Source organism: Anopheles funestus, chromosome 2RL (assembly GCF_943734845.2).
Source record: "Anopheles funestus chromosome 2RL, idAnoFuneDA-416_04, whole genome shotgun sequence".
In the NCBI taxonomy this organism is placed as follows: domain Eukaryota; kingdom Metazoa; phylum Arthropoda; class Insecta; order Diptera; family Culicidae; genus Anopheles; species Anopheles funestus.
Window position 1 is genome coordinate 8,533,642 of NC_064598.1, and position 22,433 is coordinate 8,556,074.

A 22,433-nucleotide genomic window follows, 5' to 3' on the forward strand; every position below is an offset into this window, starting at 1 on the left:
TTGTTTTGTTTATATGTACTTTTTTTTACACCTCCATTTTACCTGCCTGATACGTGTCGTCCTGCAACGAAATGCATGCGTCCGCGGATTGTCGTGTGATCGTATGATCTCTGCGTATGCTGCTGCTGTGTGTGTAAATTTGTTTTCATGTTGTTTTGTTGTTTATCGTTTTTTTTTGTTATCCTTTTTGTAATATTTCAATTTCGTCAATTACCATTGCTTATCGCTGCATACGAATATCTTATTTGTATGCCGTTCAATAAACGCGCACGCAACATTCCAATCAACCGTTTTTTTGTGTGTGTCGTGGACATTGTGCTGCGAATAAATTCATTTAAATACAAACACAATTCATTAATAAACACACAAACGAAACATATCATCATTCATCAACCCCATCTGCGCAGACCGGTAGGACGGACTCGTACCGTGTGGCCACGGTGGCCCCACTTAAGGATGACAATCGCACAGCCGATGGCCAGTTCAAGGTAGTACTGACGTTATGATTATTATTTTTTACAACCAAAAATTATCTTATTATTTAAAAAAAACACTCTAAAAACTAGTTAGATGATTTGAAGTAAACTAACATTTGGAAACATTTTCTTTGATGCTATTTATGTTTTGTGTAACACAAATTTTGATTTAGCCATTAACACACACAGAAAAAAATAACATTCACTGACGCTTTTTTTTAGGATTTACACGACATTTAACTGAAACTTGGCACAATATATCGATGTTAGAATTGACCTGAAAAGTAATGGTTCGCTTACGTCACTATTCATACACTTACACAGACCATAACAATGCCGCAAAAAATTGATTCATTCACCTGTGCTTCCTTTGAAGCACTAGTATCTGGCCATGTAGTCTAACGATGCAATGAATGTACAATCGTATCCATCACAGTCGTTGGGAGTCATTTTTCATGTGTGACTTTTTGTAGGATTTTCCTCCGCAAACTCCTCGCGTGCGGCCTTTCGCCACGGCAGAAGTGCATGGCATTCCGGCAGATAATTTCAACTGTCCAGGCTGTGTGTATGCCAAAAAACGCGAACACGATACATACCGTAACAAATGTCACGATTGGCAGTTTGCCTAATCTCGTACATGCGCCTGTCCCATGCGTCGTCGATGTTTTTTGAAGGGCTTAGAGCTTAGGAGTCAAACAAAAACAGGAAAAACAAAACAAAAATCATGGTGTAGGAGAATTTTTGGTGTGCACGAACAAATGACACCGGGCCATGTTTCGTTTTATCATGCCGATACATCGCGGGCGGCCTCCCCGACGATGGCACCTAATCCGAATGTATTGGGCATCCATAAATGTGGCGCGGCACGTTACGTAACACTGACATTATACTGCCTTAATTTTATGGAGCTACTTTGGTCGGCAGGTACACCAAATTGGTGTCTATTTATTTTGCGATAATAGATTTTGGAGGGTGTGGAATAACTAACTTCCTATAATGACGTTTATGACGTTGGTTCAGTATCCGCATTGACGTTTTTCCTCATTTACCGGGCTACATAGTAATGATAGTAATAAAACATTCGCCTCAGAATTGATCCGAACAATTGCCGCCGTAATACGTCACGCTTGGCAAACGACACTGTACCATTGATGCGAGTCATCTCGCCAAATTTGACCACTCGTGGACATACCGTGTGTTTGATCAAGCTACTAACAATCGAGCATTCATTTTGTTTCCCAGCTGCGTGTATGTATTTCTTTTTGTTGAAGTCATATCATTTTACCGATTAAACCAAGCTGGTTAATTCGTTAACCTTGGAAAAATGTGTTTTTTTAAGAAAAATATTTTTAATGTTGAGTTTGTGATGGAACGATTACATCATTGTAGTTATTTATCGTGATTTATTTTGCTTTTATATTCATCAGCATTGCTCTCATATCATTTACTGTCATTATTAATATAATTAAAATGTACATGTTAATTTGTTCGTAGTATGTTTTAGTTGTGTTATCAATGTTTGTCCTTTTTGTTGCATGATTAATATAAAACAGGTAAGAATATTAGCTTTCTTATTTATATGAGTTGTAGTACGTTTCAAAAGGTTATATTTTTCTGTGTAAATCGACTAGGATTTTAACAGAAAAATGAGGTTATGTATTTATTGATGTTACAGTATTTGTGTACTCCATTTTGTTTTAGATAGATTTTATATCTCGTCTAGTTTTAATGAACAGCCTGAGAAGTACTGCTTCACCAAGTACACACTTGAAAGATAAAGAAGAATAACGTGACCAGACTTACAATCATTCGTACGATAGAACGTACTGTTTGTATTGTTTTACTGTTTTTACTTTAAGGAGGCCAGTGTTCAGCATTGGCCACACTATCAACTTCGTTTCTTTTAATCCCTTGAAGCTGCTTGTAGACACTTAATTCGCTCGTAGTTTTATATTGTGCTCTAGTTGTTGGATATACGGTCACCGAGAGCTTCCACTAAAAAGGGTGCAAATAACACTCGTAAGTCCTTGAAATAATCGAACGGCGACAGTTACACTTTCCACGTACGCAGCTCTACTGAACTAGAGTAGAGTCTAGTACAAGGGGGAGTGAAGTGAAGAGAAAATAAAAACCGAAACGGAAAATAACTCTTTTCCATCGAGCCGTGCGGTGGCAGCTAAATCGAAACTAGAGCGCCTGTAAACTGGCCTGCACCTAGAACAAGTATCCATTAACGAGCGTGTTTGCATTTGTGATGAGACACACCAGCCGATGTGCCTGAATGGTGTGTGGCGTATGCACGCCAGTTGAAACGAACGAGCATTAGGGCCAGTAAAAATCCCTACTGAGATAGAGGGACCAATCCTAGAAATGCAAACACTTTTGCAAAGCGTATCGTGTGACGCAATTCTCGACACATCACATCATAGGTCGTTGTGGTTCCTCTGCTTTTTTTTTGCGTAACCCGACGCCCAGGAGACCATTAGCCCCGGGGCTTGGTTTTTGGTGAAGCGAATGGAAGCAGTCTGCTGCACATTTTATGTCACATTATTAGTGTGATTATTTTAACAATATTTTGCTCGGAAAGGCACTATATGATTAATGTTAGGTTCGACAGCTTTTCCCAGGATATTACACTATCTTCATCAGACACGCAAAAGATTAAAGATAATGAATGGGAATCGGTATAAAACGTAATTACAATATGCAATTAACAAATAATAAATATTTTACTAGCTACAGTATGGTTCGAAATGGTACTTAAAATTATTCTTCTCTATTATTAAGCGATCATTAAACTGTTAAAATGGTAATACTAATAACGAATAGTAATGGTAGTAGTGGTTGTAGTAATATACTCGACAGTAGCTTGAGTTGGTGCTGGTAAATGAAGTAGTTCGATTGAATCCAACAGCGTATACACTCGTCTACCTCACGGATCTCCTTGGTGTTAGCAACTTTTACCAAACGTTTTGATTGACACGTCGGTATCTTATCGATCTTACGAGCAACCGTTACGGGAAGGGTTATCGGAAACACTAATGATGCTTCTCGGACGGTAACGATGAGATGAAGTGACTCGGAATCACGCCGGCCTCTGTCAGTTGAATTCCAGTGTTCGATAGAGCAAGCATTTCTCAGTGTACTTTTGTACGCAGCATAGCTACAGTGCTCAGTGCAATTGATCGTTATACCAACCCGTGTGGTGATGAAAGCAATTTATGTTAATCGTAATACTTTGGTTTTTCTTTCCTCTCTGTAAACTATCGCTACTTTCGCTGCTTCCGGTTTGAACCTGACAGTCAAGACGCAAAATGCCGCCAAAAAAGAAAACTGATTTAGATGATCTGAAGCAGGAGCTCGACATCGATTACCACAAGATCACACCGGAGGAACTGTACCAGCGACTACAGACACATCCGGAAAATGTAAGTAAAATAGCTACTAATGAACGGTGAGCGGTGTTATAAAAGGAAAATAAGGTGTTTATACGGCTCGTCTAAAAAGTGTCTAAAAAACAATGTTTGTTTAGTTTGAGTTATTTTGAAATTATTCAACATTGACGATTTTTTTAGCAAGTCAAAAGAGTAACTACGCGGAAAATGTTATACAGACGTAAATTGACACAGAAACAGGCAGCAATAGCTTTGTTGTCAATGGCATTCACCTTGAAGGTGGCATCGCACGATGAGTTAGGGAAACCGTCTTATCACAACGTACTATAAAGTGTGTTTCATCAATCTTAACCGTCAAACCTATCTTAAATCGAACCAGTTTATGATACGCGGCAGGTTTGGCCTGGTTGATGGCGGTAACGAACCTTCCGAACCAGTCAAAATCGGTAGTAAATGTTTATTGTTTCGCAACTCGGTATTTATTTAGCAATATGTTTTATCATCGCATAATGCACACGGAATGACTATGATCAAAGACGCTTTGGTTATTTTGATAACAGTCCTATTGCATTAAGTGTCAACTGTCCAAGTGGACGGTAAATGGTTTATTGCATACATAATAGATCCGTAATGTCTTGCGTTTATCCCGGTTTTGGATGTTTGCAGTCACTTTTTTTAATCAGCGAAATATTCGAAATAATCGTAATAGAAACCTTCAGTTTAATAGGCAAATAAAATATTAGATCAAGGCACAGTCGGACGATTGATTTTGTTGTTGTAGAGCTGGTGTTATGCAATTTTTCCTAATTTTTTTGTTTTTTCTTCCTTTAGGGTCTGAGTCATGCAAAAGCCAAGGAGAATTTGGAACGTGATGGACCAAACGCCCTGACCCCACCCAAACAGACGCCCGAATGGGTTAAGTTCTGTAAGAATCTCTTCGGCGGTTTCGCTCTGCTCCTGTGGATCGGTGCCATCCTCTGTTTCATCGCTTATTCGATCCAGGCCAGTACCGTTGAGGAACCGGCTGATGATAATCTGTATCTCGGTATCGTGCTGGCCGCTGTCGTGATAGTTACCGGCATTTTCTCATACTACCAGGTAAGGGAGTCAAAAAGTGTGCAGAAGTAATCAATCGATTGTAATTTTATGGGTGATAAATAATATGCATTTGTTGTTATTTGTTTTTTTCCTTTTAGGAATCGAAAAGTTCGAAAATTATGGAATCGTTCAAGAACATGGTGCCCCAGTTCGCTACCGTGCTGCGTGAGGGTGAGAAGCTGACCCTGCGCGCCGAAGATCTGGTCATCGGTGATGTCGTAGAGGTCAAGTTCGGCGATAGGATACCGGCAGATGTTCGCATCATCGAAGCGCGTAACTTCAAGGTAATACGGTTGTACAGCAAACTATGCCGGTAGTCAACGCAAAGGTCACAAATCGGTTGAATGTTAGGGAATGCGCTATGAGGTTTGGTGTGATGAAGTAATGGCGGTGCCTAGCACATACCACACAGACCGCGAGCAAACTTATCCAGCCTATCCACCCATCGTTCATTAATAATGAAATTTAATTCCTTTGAATTGAGGCCATTTTTCGTAAGGATAGGATGTTAGGCAAAAAACGAGTGCAACTGTATGTTTGTGCGTGCGACCAAGGGAGAAGTATAGAACCTTGGCGGGCAGTGGGGAGGTTAGTTGTTCAATTGCGGCATTCGCGAAACGTTCCAATCATGCTAGGAAACTATGTGGAGCACAAAATAATTGAAGCGATGCTCTCGAAAACAACACCCACGGAGGAAGGAAGAAACTGGTGTTCGGTTCGCTGCGTGCGTGTTTACCGGTGGGGAATCATTGTGTTGCAGTGGCCCGTACCCCGATTGTCGGGTTTTATGATGATTCGTTTTGATTGGTTTTACCGCGCTTTCATCACACATCCGAACCCCGTCCAATTCTTACTGTTTGATGTATCGCACATACGAGCACGTCCAATCCGATCTGCTGAATGAATGAAGAGAACCGAACCGAAATGAGTTGATTGTGCAACGGGCGGACACACTCAATGCGACCCGACCGTAGGATGTGCTGGTTTTCATTGAAGCAGGATCCAGCTGTTTAATACGTAAGAGTGAAGAGGGATGTTGGTTATTGCAAAAAAACCCGCTGCATGTTTTTGTCGCACCTCTATCAATTTTAGCGGCATCTAAAACGAGAAATATTACTTTTTTATTTGAGAGAGACAGTAAGACATGCTAGAATGTATTATATCGTAGAATTCATTGTGATTGCGGCACAAGTCAAATTGCATCAAGAATCAACGATTTATGACCGATCGCGTACAAATCGACGTTTTGTACTGTTTATGAAATCAGTTTGTCTAAGATCTAAAAAAAATTAACATATATCATTTTCACTTCCATTCAGGTTGACAACTCGTCGTTGACTGGTGAATCCGAGCCTCAGTCCCGTGGACCCGATTTTACTCATGAAAACCCTCTGGAAACGAAAAATTTGGCCTTCTTCTCGACCAACGCTGTTGAAGGAACTGCTAAGGGTGTTGTCATCAGCTGTGGTGATCATACCGTGATGGGACGTATTGCAGGTTTGGCTTCGGGTCTGGATACTGGTGAGACTCCAATCGCTAAGGAAATTCACCATTTCATTCATCTGATCACGGGTGTCGCTGTGTTCCTCGGTGTGACGTTCTTCGTTATCGCATTCATCCTCGGTTATCACTGGCTGGACGCTGTCATCTTCCTGATCGGTATCATTGTCGCCAACGTACCGGAGGGTCTGCTGGCCACCGTCACCGTGTGTCTGACGCTCACTGCCAAACGTATGGCTTCGAAGAATTGTCTGGTAAAGAATCTGGAAGCCGTAGAAACACTCGGCTCGACTTCGACTATCTGCTCGGATAAGACTGGTACGCTGACCCAGAACCGGATGACCGTTGCGCATATGTGGTTTGACAATCAGATCATTGAAGCCGATACCACTGAGGATCAGAGTGGTGTGCAGTACGATCGCACTAGCCCTGGATTCAAGGCCCTGTCCCGCATCGCTACACTGTGCAACCGTGCTGAATTCAAGGGAGGTCAAGATGGTGTTCCAATTCTGAAGAAGGAGGTAAGCGGTGACGCTTCCGAAGCCGCTCTGCTGAAGTGTATGGAGTTGGCCCTTGGAGACGTAATGAACATCCGCAAGCGCAACAAGAAGGTGTGCGAAATTCCATTCAACTCCACCAACAAGTACCAGGTGTCGATCCATGAGACAGAGGATCCCAGTGATCCGCGCTATCTGTTGGTCATGAAGGGTGCCCCTGAGCGTATTTTGGAACGTTGCTCGACCATCTTCATCAACGGCAAGGAGAAGCTTATGGACGAAGAAATGAAGGAAGCATTCAACAATGCCTACCTGGAGCTGGGCGGTCTCGGTGAGCGTGTGCTCGGATTCTGCGATTTCCTGCTGCCATCGGATAAGTACCCGGTCGGTTTCAAGTTCAACTCGGACGAAGTGAACTTCCAGGTCGAAAATCTGCGCTTCGTTGGACTAATGTCCATGATTGATCCTCCGCGTGCTGCTGTCCCAGACGCCGTAGCCAAGTGCCGCTCGGCCGGTATCAAGGTCATCATGGTTACTGGCGATCACCCGATCACTGCTAAGGCCATCGCTAAGTCTGTCGGTATTATCTCGGAGGGCAACGAAACCGTGGAGGACATTGCCCAGCGATTGAACATCCCGGTGTCAGAGGTGAATCCACGTGAGGCAAAGGCTGCCGTCGTGCACGGTTCGGAACTCCGTGACCTGTCGTCGGACCAGATGGACGAAATTCTGCGCTACCATACGGAAATTGTGTTTGCACGTACCTCGCCACAACAGAAGCTGATCATCGTGGAGGGTTGCCAGCGCATGGGAGCTATTGTCGCTGTAACTGGTGACGGTGTGAACGATTCGCCCGCCTTAAAGAAGGCTGACATCGGTGTTGCCATGGGTATTGCCGGTTCGGATGTGTCGAAGCAGGTACGGTTTACTTGGACACTAATGAGGACGTTTTTACCGATATGCCTTCGGGAATAGTACATTCCAGTATATTTATACTCATATATTCTTACACTACTTTTAGGCTGCTGACATGATTCTGCTCGATGATAACTTTGCTTCGATTGTTACTGGTGTCGAGGAGGGACGTCTGATTTTCGATAACTTGAAGAAATCGATTGCCTATACGTTGACATCTAACATTCCGGAAATTTCGCCCTTCCTGGCATTCATCTTGTGCGACATTCCGCTACCGCTCGGCACTGTCACTATTCTGTGTATCGATTTGGGCACGGACATGGTAAGTTTACTCGATTCCACAGTCCACGTGAATATTGGTTCTTTTTCTTCCTGCAATGTTGAACGAAATGTTGAGTCTTAGCGACTGCGCGCGCGCGTGTGTAATAATTTAAAGATTACCGCAAAGTGTTGCGAATTATTCCAACCACCTTCTGGACGATGGTAATGTACCAATGGCATCGCGATAAGTTTTGCAAACGGCAGTGCAAAACAGCGACGATGGCAGTAACAGCTAATAGAATCGATTTGTTACTTTAGCTTTCGCATTCCTTGATATGAGTGAAAATGTATCTTCCATACAGAACGGTTTGTTTCAACACTCTCTTAGGTCTCGATAGTGTTACTGTTTGTAAGTGATAATCGAGAGATACGTTTAACATTTTTTTCTTTTCTGTACATTTTTATCCCTCCGCATAATCATTGCCCATGTGGTACAATGGGTTTCCACAAATCAAAACCCCCTATCTCGAAATCGACGTGCATACTATTTTGCTAGGTGCCGGCCATATCGCTGGCCTACGAAGAGTCCGAGTCCGATATTATGAAACGACGGCCTCGTAATCCGTACCAAGACAAGCTGGTGAACGAGAGGTAACCATGATTGGTTGCGTATATACTTTCGATCATTTTTTATACAGTCTCTTCATTCTGCTATTTTGTTTCCGTATTCTTTTGAACTTGTTATTTTTCTTTATTTACGTAGTTAATTATTTAGACAAAGAGCTGTCTAGCGTCACAAAGCTAGTGAGGCAAATTTATCTATTTCTCTTATACGTACTATAACCTACTTACACCCGTGATCTTTAACGAAAAGGTGTATTTTTCTTTATCTCACTTTTCTTATTTTCTGAATCACATGCCTATATCTCTTTTTATATTTCCTCTCTCTTCTTCTATAAATCTTTTTTATAAAATATTTAACTTATTCGCTATAAGTATAATTATTATTGCTCTTTTTATCGTTTCCCTTTCTACTCTTATCTTATTACCTATCTTAACTATCGTAAAGTTATATTGCATTCTACATCTAGACTGTCACTTGCCAAAGTAGTAAACAGTGATGCAAAACAGACGCTAGAAGACGCTCTTGATATGCTTTCAAAAACTATTATATATTGATACTAGCTACAGTTATAGGCTAGTTAAATATTTACCGGTAAACAAAAAGCAGGTATGTTTGCTAAGATGCATAAGTAGAAATAATTGTTTATTTTTGCGTATAGCAAGACACGTCAATGTTTAGTGGGATTTTGTAAAGGGGCGAGACTGATTTAGCTGACAATATTACTATGGTAGATTTCTTTTTTGTGATAGAATGTCGAGTTTTTTTTGTGTACAATGTTATCACAACTGAAACTGAATTGGAACCAAAGAGATAATATTTTTAACTTTTTTTCCCTCCATGATACGCACTGTGAATCCAAACGCGCCTCTCTACCTAGGTACCTGCCATTTCGCTAGCCTACGAACATGCAGAGTCCGATATCATGAAACGACCACCGCGTGATCCATTCAACGATAAACTTGTCAATGAGAGGTTCTTATATACTTTTGTTCGATTATAATTTTGGGTTTATTTGATAAATTTGCCATACTAAACATTAACGATTATTCCTACGAATGAACCGCTGCCAAATAACATTAAACCACAAACCAACGATGCTTCTAACGCAAAGAGAATGCACTTTAAAACTTCAACTAACGAAGCTACGCACTCTAAAACAAAGGAAGGATTAATTAAGAAAAGGGGTAGCATTTATAATCCATTGGGAACTAAATCTTTTACCCAAGCAACAGCTAGTGTGATGCGAATGCTGTTAAGTAATAAGAAGCATTTCATTAACATCTAGTCAGTAAGATGGTTAAGATATGATTGATGCTATGGCCCTTAACTTATGCTAAGCTAAGAAGATGTATCATACTACCGTTCGATTCAACTCGGATGCAAACCAACATGCATTCTGGTGTACAAAGCAAACTAAACCCCTTCTCACTACTATTACACACGTACAACATCATGACAGACTAGCACTCTCTATACTATCCTGCAACTGTCCCTCGAAATGTCCTGCCAAACCCTGTTCATTCAAACAGTCAGCTATCATTCGCGTTTTTCGCCTACACTCATTCGACTACTGTACCTATCGTTTACCATCTATCTTTCCCTACATATCTTCGTACAGGATATTTGTTTTATTCTTATATGCCCTTCTTACGATCATGAACCGTGTATGTAAATCGTATGCCATCTCGTTGTTGACATATCCCTTTCGAAGCTTCTCCAAAATTGGAAGAAGTAGTAAATCCCGATACCTTCTAGTGTCCAAGCGACGAAACCTGCCATTGAGTCCAACCGTTTTGTTTAAAGTCAAGTGTAACGCTTTTGTGAACGTCTTGTTTTGCTTCTGTTTTTTTTGTTGACTCGCCGATAACGGAGTTTTCTATCGAAACCGATTACTTTCCCCTCGTATTTCTTCTCTGGCGCAAAAAAAAAATTATACCAACATGTTAACCACTTTCTATTATGTAACCCGCTTAGTAATCAAACAATCTTTTTCTTCTTCTTTTCTTATCGATCATAACTAATCATGCAAAATGTAATAACCACAAATATTTGTGTCAATCCGGCGACAAATACGATTTTTCACAACCAACATACATTTTAATCCTTCGATGCCCTTCGATCGTATCATCGTATTATGCGCCAATTGTGCGCTCGTTCCTGTTCGTGCCTAAAAAAACACATCATTCATTCACAAACACAATGTTTTGCTTCATGTGAACATTTTGTGTGCGTGTGCGTTCACGTACGAAAACACCACCGCCATGATGGTATCGTCGGTTCTTCATTGGTTGATCATCTGATCATGCAATACTCCCCGATCTACACGCATCATTGTTCGAATGGTTCGCCCGCCCATCATACATGCACTAATCCGCCCCAAACCACACACTGCAACGTCCTTGCGCTATGTTTGTGTGTATTTGTGCGTGTAAATCCATGTTCGTATGTCCCACCGCTGTGCGATGTACGCAGGTTCCCGCTATCTCACTTGCCTACGAGGAAGCCGAATCCGATATCATGAAACGCCAGCCCCGTAACCCGTTCACTGATAAATTGGTCAACGAAAGGTAAACCATTATCCCTGGAATCACAAAATCAAGCCAAGCAACAACAAGCAAACAAAAAAAAATCCACACAAAATGCATACTGCCAAGCGTGTTAACGTTATCTAGGCACTCACTGATCCTGACGCTCCGCGAGGGAAAGGCGAATGCCACAAACATGCGTTTACGCTTGCCAGTTGTATACTTTTCTTTTTCAAACATATCCTTCAGTGTGTGTGTGTGTCTGTTATACTATCGTGATCTCTTTATTTTTGTGTTGTTGTGTACTAATTGTTATAAGCTGCGGCTACTAAGCCGCCATTTGCTGGCGACACGAAGCCGCCATCTACTAGATTTGAAAGATACTCTATCTCTCTTCTCTTTCTCTCTCTCTGTCTAATATTATGTGTGAGTGTCTGTTGTTTTCGTGTGCGAGTATTGTTTTGTAATAATCCTTCTTGCTATTACCCTTCTCGTAAGTTTTGGTTTCGCAATTTAATCCGGTGTTGGGAGTATGGTTTTTTTGTAATATCGTTTGATTTAGAAATTGGCTAGCCCCGTTTTGGTTTTTGACCACACTCGATAGTATTTTTCTACTCTGTTCAATCATGCTGTGCTGTAGACAATAATCAAAGAAAAATTCCACTTGTTAAGACGATTATATTTTTCATTGACTGTTGTCCGGTACATTATTCTTCTTATTCGTATACCTTTGCTAGATCTCTGTTTCTCTCTCTCTCCTTCTATTTCTCTCTGTATCCTATTGTTGTTTTTTTACATTATCGCAACTCACTCTATTTTACGATATGTTCGTTCCTTGGACACTCAGTTTCTACTTCTTTATTCGCTTGACATTGTCGAGAAAAGTAATTTCGAAACGAATCGCTGGGCGATTCCATTAGATTAGTAAACGCATAAAACCACAGCGAAGGTAAGTTCGAATTCCTTCTCCATTATCCTTCCCAAAACACACACAATTCAAAGCAAACAATGTATCCAACCTTGGTCAGGTTCGCCAACAGAATTTCATCTTTAGTGTTATACGTTTCTGTTATACATTATGGTCGCAATCATATTTCCATTCCATTCCCTTCTTTTTCGTGCGATGTACATACATTGCCGGGAAAGAATGGTTTATTTTCTATTCAAATCGAAACCATTTTCATTGTTCGTTCATGCGGTCGCCTTATTACCTTTCCGCTCCTCGTATCCTGTTTCGCTTTCCGCTCTGTGGAACATTCATACTTTACTAAACAACACTGAACAAATTCCCGTTAAGCAATGTATGCTGCTTTTGTTCGACCGTAAAGGGCACACACACAATGGTGCACAACACAAGAACAAACACATAGCAGAATTTTTCACCTGCCTGACGTTCAACGACTTTTGAATGATATTTTCTGTTGACAGGAACCGTGTGCACCGTGAATCGTGCGTTACTATTACTATCCCAATTCTGTCTGTCAGTCAACTGTTTCGTTTGGATCTTCTTAGCACCACCTGGTCTCGATACACTGAAACCCTTACATAGTTGGAACGAAACATTAGCGATATGGTTTTCTGTTTGGTTCGATTTAGTTTGTGTATTTCCTAGTTAAAATGCATCCCCGGAGTGCGCTAGAATAGAATACGCAGATCTTCACATCTTAAAAACAGCTCTCTCTCTTTCTATTATCCTCTCTTTCTAAGAACGTTACTCTTCTCTCTTTCTTGCAATTTCCACTCAACTTGTTAGCTAGTAGGACATTTTCTTGATTCTACACAAAAGGAAGATACAATAGCTGAGACACTATCTACCATTAGTATCTATCCTAGTCTAAGTTTGATCGATTCTTACCTTTTTACCACACCAAAAACACAGTTTCTCTCTATTGCAACAGTGTTTTTCTTTCTACCTCCAATGCCATGAACGATTCTGTAGTAAATATGTGTTATCCTTCATATCTCTATGGTTCAAACGATCTATTAGCTAGCTGCTCCGAAACGTTTAGCTTTAACGAACTCGCTCACCGATGTGATGTGTAGTTGCTAAGTTGTGTAATTCGAACTCATGCGAACTCAGAACAAGTAAAACAACCAAAATGTGTATCATCGCTTGCCACTGGCTAATCTGCACATCGAAGTCTCTGTGCTCGATGCCTTCTACGTGACTACATCGTCTCTTTCTCTAGCTATGGCATCTAATGTAACCGTCATGTACAGTGCAGCATTACATTGATAGCCTACCGACAGACTATCATTTGCTAGCTGCTGCACTTGTGTACGAATGCCACTATGTAACTCTCTTTACCTTTAGTACATCGTTAAGTTTAGTTTATTCATACTAATATATTTACATGTGAACTTTTCAACCACTTCATTTTTCCCCTCTTGTGTGTACGTGTGTGTGTGCGTGTGTACGTGTGTGTGTGTACGTGTGTGCATGCGTGCACGCCAATACGTGCGGTGCATTCCTCTGCCCACCTCGTGCGCAACTCCGTTCCGCAGGTACCGGCCATTTCGCTCGCCTACGAAGCACCGGAGAGTGACATTATGAAGCGCCGACCGAGAGATCCTTATCGTGACAACTTGGTCAACCGCAGGTCAGGATACGTTGCCACGTTTCTTGTATAAACGTTCCACCGAATCGAACTCATCATCGTTATGCGTTACGTTGATTCACCCATATAAATATGATTATGTACACGCTACATTTTCCGTTACTTTTCTGTTACCTGTTCTGTCACATGTGATCTCGTACCTACCTTTTTGTGTCTTGTGTTTTTTGTTTTGTTTTGTTTTATTTGTTTGTTCGTACAGCTCGTTCATTGGGATGTAACACTTAGAACATTCAAATGAACGAAGAGATTATGCGTACTTCGTGGTGGTAGTTTGCTGCTGCTGCTTCGATTGACCAAACGTTCAAGCGTTATGGTTTTTACTCGTTTTTCTTTTGTATGTATGTTATCATTGATGTTCTGTTTTTGTCTTATTTGTCCGAGTAATTTACCGTTTTCGTTGATGAATGTTTGTATTTTATGTTTCCACCAGCGAATCTTTGTTGTTTAATTTTCTATATTGTTTTGTGCTAAAACCGAAGTAAAATCCCCAGGACACAACGTGATTGAGAAGTGTTGTTGTAACAATTTTGTTCTCTACCTTACCGTTATTGGTGTTATTGGACCTGCAAATTGTAACGCTTTCAATAGCGTTACTTTGAAACGTTTCTGTATTGTTTCTTTTTTAATGTAAGCTTCCTCATGTCTGTAGTATGTTTCTCTACATTCTTGATCCTGCTTGAGCCAACAGTGCCAGCTACCTTCACACTTGAATTGTAACATTCTTCAGATGTTACTAAGTATCATTTATGGTAACGAATTTGCGTATCCTTTTGGACTTGCTTGAAAGTACTGGTCTACCTGATAATTTTGCATTATTAGACGCGTTGAAAATGAATTGAACAATTTTGACGATAACAAAAAAAAACTTCTTCCCAATCGTTCCATCTGTGCGTGTTCACGGTGGAATGTTACTCACAATTCTTTTCTATCTCTTACACCAACAACGATATCTTCCTATCTTTCTCCTTTTTTCTATCTATATCCATCACTAGCGTTGGCCTTGCGTCCTAGAATGCCATAGTGTGAACGATTAGAACGAGCCTACTAGTATATACTTTCCTGTACTATCTCAATATTTGGTTTTCACTTCTAACAACACTGTCGGCATTGCCGAAATGTGTCCATGAGTTTTTGTTTTTGAGATAGCTGAATATATCTATTTCTTCTCTTTTCTTTACTTTCTAATGTTACCGTTTCTTCCTCATGTTATACGTTATACTTTTTTTCAGTTCCATCTGTTCCATACGAACGGCTTCTGTTAGTGGAAGTTTTGATTTTTGATTTAGTGATCAGTTTGTTCACATTACACCACTCTAGATGTTGTTGTGTTAGCTGAGTACGGTAGAATCGCGACCTTGCGTTAAACGTTTTATTATCTTTTATTTTTCTTTTAGACAGTTTGGAATGATTATAATAGCATCGTTTGCCACGAGTTGTTTTTTTTACGTTTCTGTTACAGTTCACATACACCCAAGATCCGTTCTGTCACGTTAGATTACACACACGTTAGTGGATCAAATGCAATTCCTTAAGAAATGAAAATCAAATCATCTTTCTAAAATGCTCTCTCAATCAAGTATTGAATGATTTGGCTTGTACGCAAATCGTACACAAGTGCATTTGATTTTCCTTTACCAAGCACCCGATCAGAATGTGAGAGATCCTGCTGAACTAAAAACCATACGTCCCCCCTTTAAAACATGTTAATACCATATAATGAAACACATCCCGTGCCAAACTCTGTTCTGTGTATATGTTGTTGTCCTTCGCTTTAGATGTAATGTTGCAATATGGCGTTGCCCGTTTTATGAAACGATATGTAGTAGTCTGCCCCCCCGTTCGCAAACTCCTTGTTAATCTATTGCTGTGTATAAGTGTGTGTATGTATGTATGTATGTGAGTTTATATATTATGTGTTAGATAATGCAGCTGTTCTTTCTTGTGAGATGATTCAACCGAATGCTTACCGGCAAAGTAGCATTCTATCGTTTTGATGTTAGCAATAGAGTTTAGCTATGTTAGATGTTTACTCCACAAACTCCCGACTTATTGCAAAACAAAAAACCGTAAATTTTTACTCAAATTCCATCCCATTAGAGCGCACAGTTCTTTTTATTTTTGTCTTGTGTTTTATTATTAAATTCGAAATGGCATTATGAATCGACCTTTAGGAGGAAATAAGTTGTATTTTTTATGTTCCTAATTGATTCCCTACCTTTTCAATCAATTAAGCCATGAATATTTATTAGTGATTTTACAACTAGCGTAAACTAGTTTTAGAAATTTTGTCCCCGATAGTTGTGTTACTTAATAGATAAAAAAATGTTCACAAAAAACGTTCCACAATGAACAGTTTCGACAAAATATTCTTTCTCACGCCACGAAACATAACGTCCGTCCGTTCGTTCCTACCATTGTGTACTTTTCCTTCGACCGGAAATTCACCGTTCCATTTATATCAACCACCACTCCCGCCCCCAACTCCACTTTTTCCCGTTTTTGTCGCCAATATTTCAAACTCTAAATGTCTCCAGATCAAACAGTGAGTATTTCGTATGAGAAAAGTGTGTTTTCTTTTCCTTTACTCTTTACCTTTTTCAACTGCTCTATCTCTCTGTCCTTTCTATTGTACTTGGCCTTTCCTACATTTCTTTCTTCTTTCTTCTTCTTGTAAGCTTCTTTGGAAGAATTTCACTGATCCGTTTTTATTTTTTTGTAACTTTTTCTTACATTTCTTCCTAATGCTAGGCAAACACCACTGCTTGCCGTTGCCTAACTTAAATTTAATTTTATCAACTACCTCCTAAACTGTATCCCATAGAGTAACTGCATGAACTTTGAAGCTTTATTTTTCTCTCTATTACTGTGCTTAATTGTGTACAGCGAAAATCCGAATATCCTCCATGTGTCCTCCGATTATGTCTAATATTTATCAATAAAAAGGAGATATAGCGAATCTCCAAGAGATATTGGGCGTTCCGCTGTATTTTACTTCTCTATACTAAATGATCGTTAGATCATTTCCCCCTATCTTGTACACTCTCGTACAAGGTCTTAAAAATGTATTATTGTAAAACTGGCTTTAGATTTAATGGATTGTAGTGTAAAATAATTCGCTTCTGTGTTATACTGCCCTGCACGCTTGATGCTTATGTAGTGATTAAGTGGTATGATTTGTAGCTTTAAGTATTGTTAATTATCTTTTAAGCTAATAATAAGCCCGCTTTACTAAGTAACCTAACTCGTATGCTCTAATGTAACGCTTTCTTTTTACTAATTGGGGCGCTGGGACAAATGCGTTTGGTTTTCACTCGGTGCTGATTGATTGGTAACAGCCAGACGAACTACGGTTTGCCGAGAACGAATGTATCGTGCTCTAGCTTCCCAACCAAACAGTACACGAGTGTAAACTGTGTCCTAATAGCTGATCACTAACATTAGTTTCGTACAAAACAAAACAACTCATCCGTAAAATAATTACTAACCGATCCGTCGATCCGTTGAAACAAAGTTTTTAATTATGTTTCTTTTTTTCCGTCTTACCCTCTCGTCCTGTATCCCATCGTTCCCCACGTACAATTTTTATCTTTCCTCTCAAATGTGCACAAACCATCACCGAAATGCAGACTTATCTCGATGGCTTACGGTCAGATCGGTATGATTCAGGCAGCTGCCGGTTTCTTCGTGTACTTCGTCATCATGGCTGAGAACGGATTCTTGCCGCTGAAGCTGTTCGGTCTCCGCAAGAGCTGGGACTCGAAAGCCATTAACGATCTCACCGATTCGTACGGTCAGGAATGGGTAAGTGTTTTTTGTTCGCAGTTCGAATATGTAGATGCAGTATAAGAATGATTTAATAACCTGTGTATGTTTTCTTCTTTACCTAAAGACCTACCGCGATCGCAAGACCCTCGAGTTTACCTGCCACACCGCGTTCTTCGTGTCGATTGTCGTTGTCCAGTGGGCCGATTTGATCATCTGTAAGACTCGCCGTAACTCGATTTTCCACCAGGGTATGAGAAACTGGGCCCTCAACTTTGGTCTCGTGTTCGAAACGATACTTGCTGCCATTCTGTCCTACACGCCGGGCATGGACAAGGGTCTGCGCATGTTCCCACTGAAGTACGTATTTGTGTTGCGGATGTCGCAAACTGCACAAAAAATCACTAGTTCGGTTGTACTAATCTGATCTGTTTTTCTCCTATCTTCTTCACAATAGATTCGTTTGGTGGCTACCAGCTTTACCGTTCAGCTTGTCCATCTTCGTGTATGACGAAATTCGTCGCTTCTACTTGAGACGCAATCCAGGCGGCTGGCTAGAGCAAGAAACGTACTATTAGGTCAACAAATTTATATTTAAAAAGATTAATTAAACAAACAAACAACAAAAAAACAAACAAAACCAACTCCCCCCACACACAGACACATACAACACGCACACAAACACAGACATGCATACTCTATACATGAACCAGCCATACATAAGAAATGCTCACGGGCAACAAACATATGCACCCACACACACACACACAGCCCCTCCACACACGTACACACACACACATACACAACAAACACTTCGAACCACGGAGCCTGGTCGGAAGGAGAGGGAGTAAGGATTGTGCAACGCTACATAGTATGAGCGATAGAACGGTGCAAAACACACATTATAATAAACCAATATAAGAAATCGTGTGGATAGTTTGCGAGCAAAAGAAGAATAAAATAAGCATTAATACGAACGAATATAGTAGTACGACGGTTAAGCAGTTTTAGCAGCACGGACGGACGGTGTAGCAGTGGCAGATAAAAAAAAGCTAGCTAGCTAGGGTAAGACGAGAATGGAAGGAACACAGCATCGATCGTAACGCGATTCCGCGCAAGCCCAACCTGAACCGTGCGTGCGCGCGCGTGTGGTGCACGGCACCACCCTAGGGATAGGGGCGTTTGTGGGCGTAGGAGCGGCAGAGCAAACTCCTACCAGCGAATCACGGAACCGGATCGGGACCCGGAACACGAGTGTTTAGAGGAAAGGGCACAAAAACAGCGCGCAGGTCCAAAGTGTGTGTGTGTATGTGCCGTGTTTGTTCATTAAAAGTCCGGTTCAAAGAAGTGGCGCGGCCATCGGCCTCCCCCATCCCCCCACCAGTTGGGGGGAAAACATCGGTAATATGGCGCCTTAATAAACACTCTATCTGTGGGAGAAAACACCACCTCACGAATACGCACACGTATCGATGATATGGAATATTGGCAAATGAGAGAACGAACACAACCTAGTGCTGTGTGTATGATGATAATGATGATGATGATGATGACGTACGCCTCGGTGGTAGGGAAAGGGATGTTGTTTTTGTTTTTGGTTGATTTTGTTTGTTGTTATTGCGAAGGACCGTCGCAAGGATTACTGATAAGTAAAAAAGAAAAGAAAATGTTTAACCCACGCTAACACACGTGTGTCCCAGTTTGATACGTGCTGTGTCACGTATAGGCACTTACCCTACCAAGCAAGGTGTGCAAAATTAACTCCCGAAATGAATCTTTTTTATGCGACATCGGATGGGATGGTCGCGTCGCAATGTGTATTGCGTCTTCGCAAATGGGTTCGAATAGTTTTCTCATCTATTTTCCTCTAAAAAATCTTGACTCCGAATCGTTCCGACGAGTGGTCTGTGAACGTGCTGTGTTTGTGTGTATATGCACGCTCCATGCGTATGTGCGTGTTTGTTTGGTTGAGAACTCATTGGAATATGATGCGCGTACCAGCACCAGGAAGGGAAATGGTAGGAAAATGCGCAATATAAATACATGTGTGTGTGTGTGCGCGCACGTTTTTTTAAGATACTTTGTAGAAAGGATATTTATCCAACAAACCATTTGCGGCTTAGGGTCAGAACAGCGCCAAGTGCAGCGGGGGAAAATATGAATGAAATCAATCTATATCTAGAAGCGTACACTACCAACACACACACACATATACGGCCGTAGGTGTGATGTAGTTCAAAGGATGAAGCAGTAAAAAATCAAACACCTAGAAGCGTCCCCAATTATGAGCGGAGAACTATTGAAAAGACACACCCCCTCACACCGGTGAGCCGCCAGTGTGGGTCAAAGTTTTCCCCCATCGTGCCGCAGGGGAGATTGTTTTGGTATTGTTTTACTAATTGTGGTTTTTTTTATTACTATCTATTACTATTATTAATTCTCAACGCTTTGCCGCAGACGTTTTGTAGCAAGAGAACTATAGAGCAAGCTGTTAGACTATGATATGATGAGAAAGTGTGTGTGTGTGTGTGTGTGTGCGTGCGAACGCGCGTGTGTGTGGTCAGGAGAGGTGGTTTTATACGATTTGTTTTTAATGTTATTTTATGTTTCGTTTGTTTGTTCTGTTTCGTATTTACTGTCCGATTCGACCGTGTGTACACGTTGGAACTATTTGCTGCCAACACACGCATCTCGTATCATCATCAATCAAACGCGCCATGAAATGCTACCATTTTATATCACCTCTTAGCCGATAGCCATTGTGTCCGTGTGTGTGCGTGTGTGTGTGTGTGAGCTGTGCACTGCGTTGCTTAAAAACCGTGCTGAAACTCTGCTAGATATATTGTTTTGTTTTGAGCGTAATGTTTTAGATGCAGCAGAGAGAGCGAGAGAATAAATAGAAGCAAGGGAAAAAGTGCACAGCAGCTGTGTGCACCGCATGTTTTCAATTTTGGTCTTGGACACACACGACGCGTTCAGAGATATTGTAAATGTAAAAGGCGTTATGTCTTCGTTACAAGCATACCGCGCAATTACGTGTCCCTCACTCAAACCACCAGTTAGCCGAGCATAGCCGTTATATGTCCGGGGAATTTGCCCGTCGCCGTATCCTGTCGCCAAAGTGGCGGCTTGCAACAATATCGAACGTTTGCAAAAAGCGAGGGCCTACACGGTTCAGAGCGGAAATGGAAAACCCCCTTTTTTGTGGGTCACTTTTTCCGCTGTTTTTTCCCCCCCTCCCTCGTTCATTGTTCATTCTATTAGACGATAAATTGACGATACACCCGGCAGCAGAAAAAAGTAAAACAAAATGAAACAACGCCGACGTTGGGGACAGGACGGGCATAAATCTACACACACACGCGCGCGCTTTCGCGTGCAAATACACACGATGCAAATGATTGAAATCAATTCGTTGTTAGTTACTGAAGAAAAATGAAGAAGTAATAAAGTAAATAATACACTCGGAACGTAATTTAAAAGTGAGTAAACAAAAAAAAAAGAAAAAACCCATAGTACTAGAATAAAGAAAAACAGAAAAGAAAAAAAGGAAAGAAGAGAGTTGTGTCTGTATGTGTCTGTGCGTTTGGAATGAAATATTTAATGCAAGGCAAAGGAATTCGTTGTTACCGCTGTCGAATGGTATGACGAATCGCCCGCTTGACACACTTGGTCAATAACGCCGACGTACATTTCTAAACATTCGCATACACGACGAGGGGGAATAAAGCTACTATAGTACAGATACAGAGGAAAATACCCACCCGCGGATCAAAAGAGTACATCAGGACACGACGAATATATTAATGAAGGTTTGCGAAATGCTACCTTCAAGTCACCTAAGATCGATGCAAATATTAAACCTTTAACGAAGAAAAAGCAAACAAACATGAATCACAAAATGCAAAACACAAAACACACACACACACATATGTACACTTAGAAACGAAATAGAATTTCAATGATATATTGCGACAAGAGGAAGTGAAGGCAAAACCAACAAGGTAAAAAAAGCAAGACAGAGAGTAGTTAATTGCTACAAATAGAAGAAGAAAACACAAAAGGAAAAACAAATAAAAAAAACACAAAGGAAGCAGAATTTGTTATGTTCATAAGTGAAAAGGGAAATGAGTAAAACACACACACACGTACACAAACACAAACACAATGCAGTGCAGAGTGCTGAGAGATAACGTTAAAAGTAGAGAATTAAATAAACAAAAAAACGCGGATCTGTTTTTGGTTTGTTTCTTTTCTTCATGTTTTGTTTCATTTTGTTTTTGTTTTTTGTTGTGCTGTGTCAGTACGATTTGGTTTGATTTTTCACACAATTAGCATTGCAAATGGTGGTGCGAAGTGGTGACGTTGTTGTTGTTGTTGTTATTGTCGTTTTAAAATTTTATTTCCGTACTTTGGCTGTAAATTTTGTTACATCCTCCTGCTCTCTCGTTCTCTCTCTCTCTTTCCCATGCTACCCGTTATCGTGCGCACACACACACTCACTCACACGCACTTTAAAACTGTTAACTGTCCATGTTTTGTTATCGTAAAGGAAAGCTGAAGACAAAAACAATGCCCCAATGGCAGTGTGATTCGGTGCAGCGAGATATGATGTATTTGTTGTGTAGTAACACTCGTTTTAATAGTAAACAAAACAGTTTTTTCCGTGATGTTTTCTTTACAATTTCGGTCGCTTATAAAGCAGAGAGTAAGTATAATAATGTAGGAAGAGTATAGCAGCAGCTAAGATGAAAACAAAGC

The 22,433-nt window shown here is 40.7% G+C and overlaps 1 protein-coding gene across 11 annotated transcripts in view; it reads left to right on the forward strand.

The window, feature by feature from the left end:
- Positions 1-19,129, forward strand: part of LOC125761417 (sodium/potassium-transporting ATPase subunit alpha) — a 60,991-nt gene extending 41,862 nt beyond the window's left edge. For 5 of the 11 annotated variants that reach the window (XM_049422525.1, XM_049422523.1, XM_049422520.1 and 2 more), the window contains exons 2-10: positions 3,779-3,904; positions 4,703-4,969; positions 5,068-5,253; positions 6,289-7,884; positions 7,988-8,203; positions 9,645-9,739; positions 17,537-17,711; positions 17,800-18,032; positions 18,130-19,129. In XM_049422525.1, the coding sequence (XP_049278482.1) occupies positions 3,791-3,904; positions 4,703-4,969; positions 5,068-5,253; positions 6,289-7,884; positions 7,988-8,203; positions 9,645-9,739; positions 17,537-17,711; positions 17,800-18,032; positions 18,130-18,250 (3,003 nt within the window). In that variant the 5' untranslated portion in view covers positions 3,779-3,790 and the 3' untranslated portion in view covers positions 18,251-19,129. Of the gene's footprint in view, positions 1-112; positions 489-3,778; positions 3,905-4,702; positions 4,970-5,067; positions 5,254-6,288; positions 7,885-7,987; positions 8,204-8,698; positions 8,794-9,644; positions 9,740-11,239; positions 11,335-13,797; positions 13,893-17,536; positions 17,712-17,799; positions 18,033-18,129 lie in introns of those variants that run through there. The other 6 variants (XM_049422518.1, XM_049422519.1, XM_049422517.1 and 3 more) reach the window with 5 other exon arrangements.
- Positions 19,130-22,433: the final 3,304 nt, after the last annotated feature.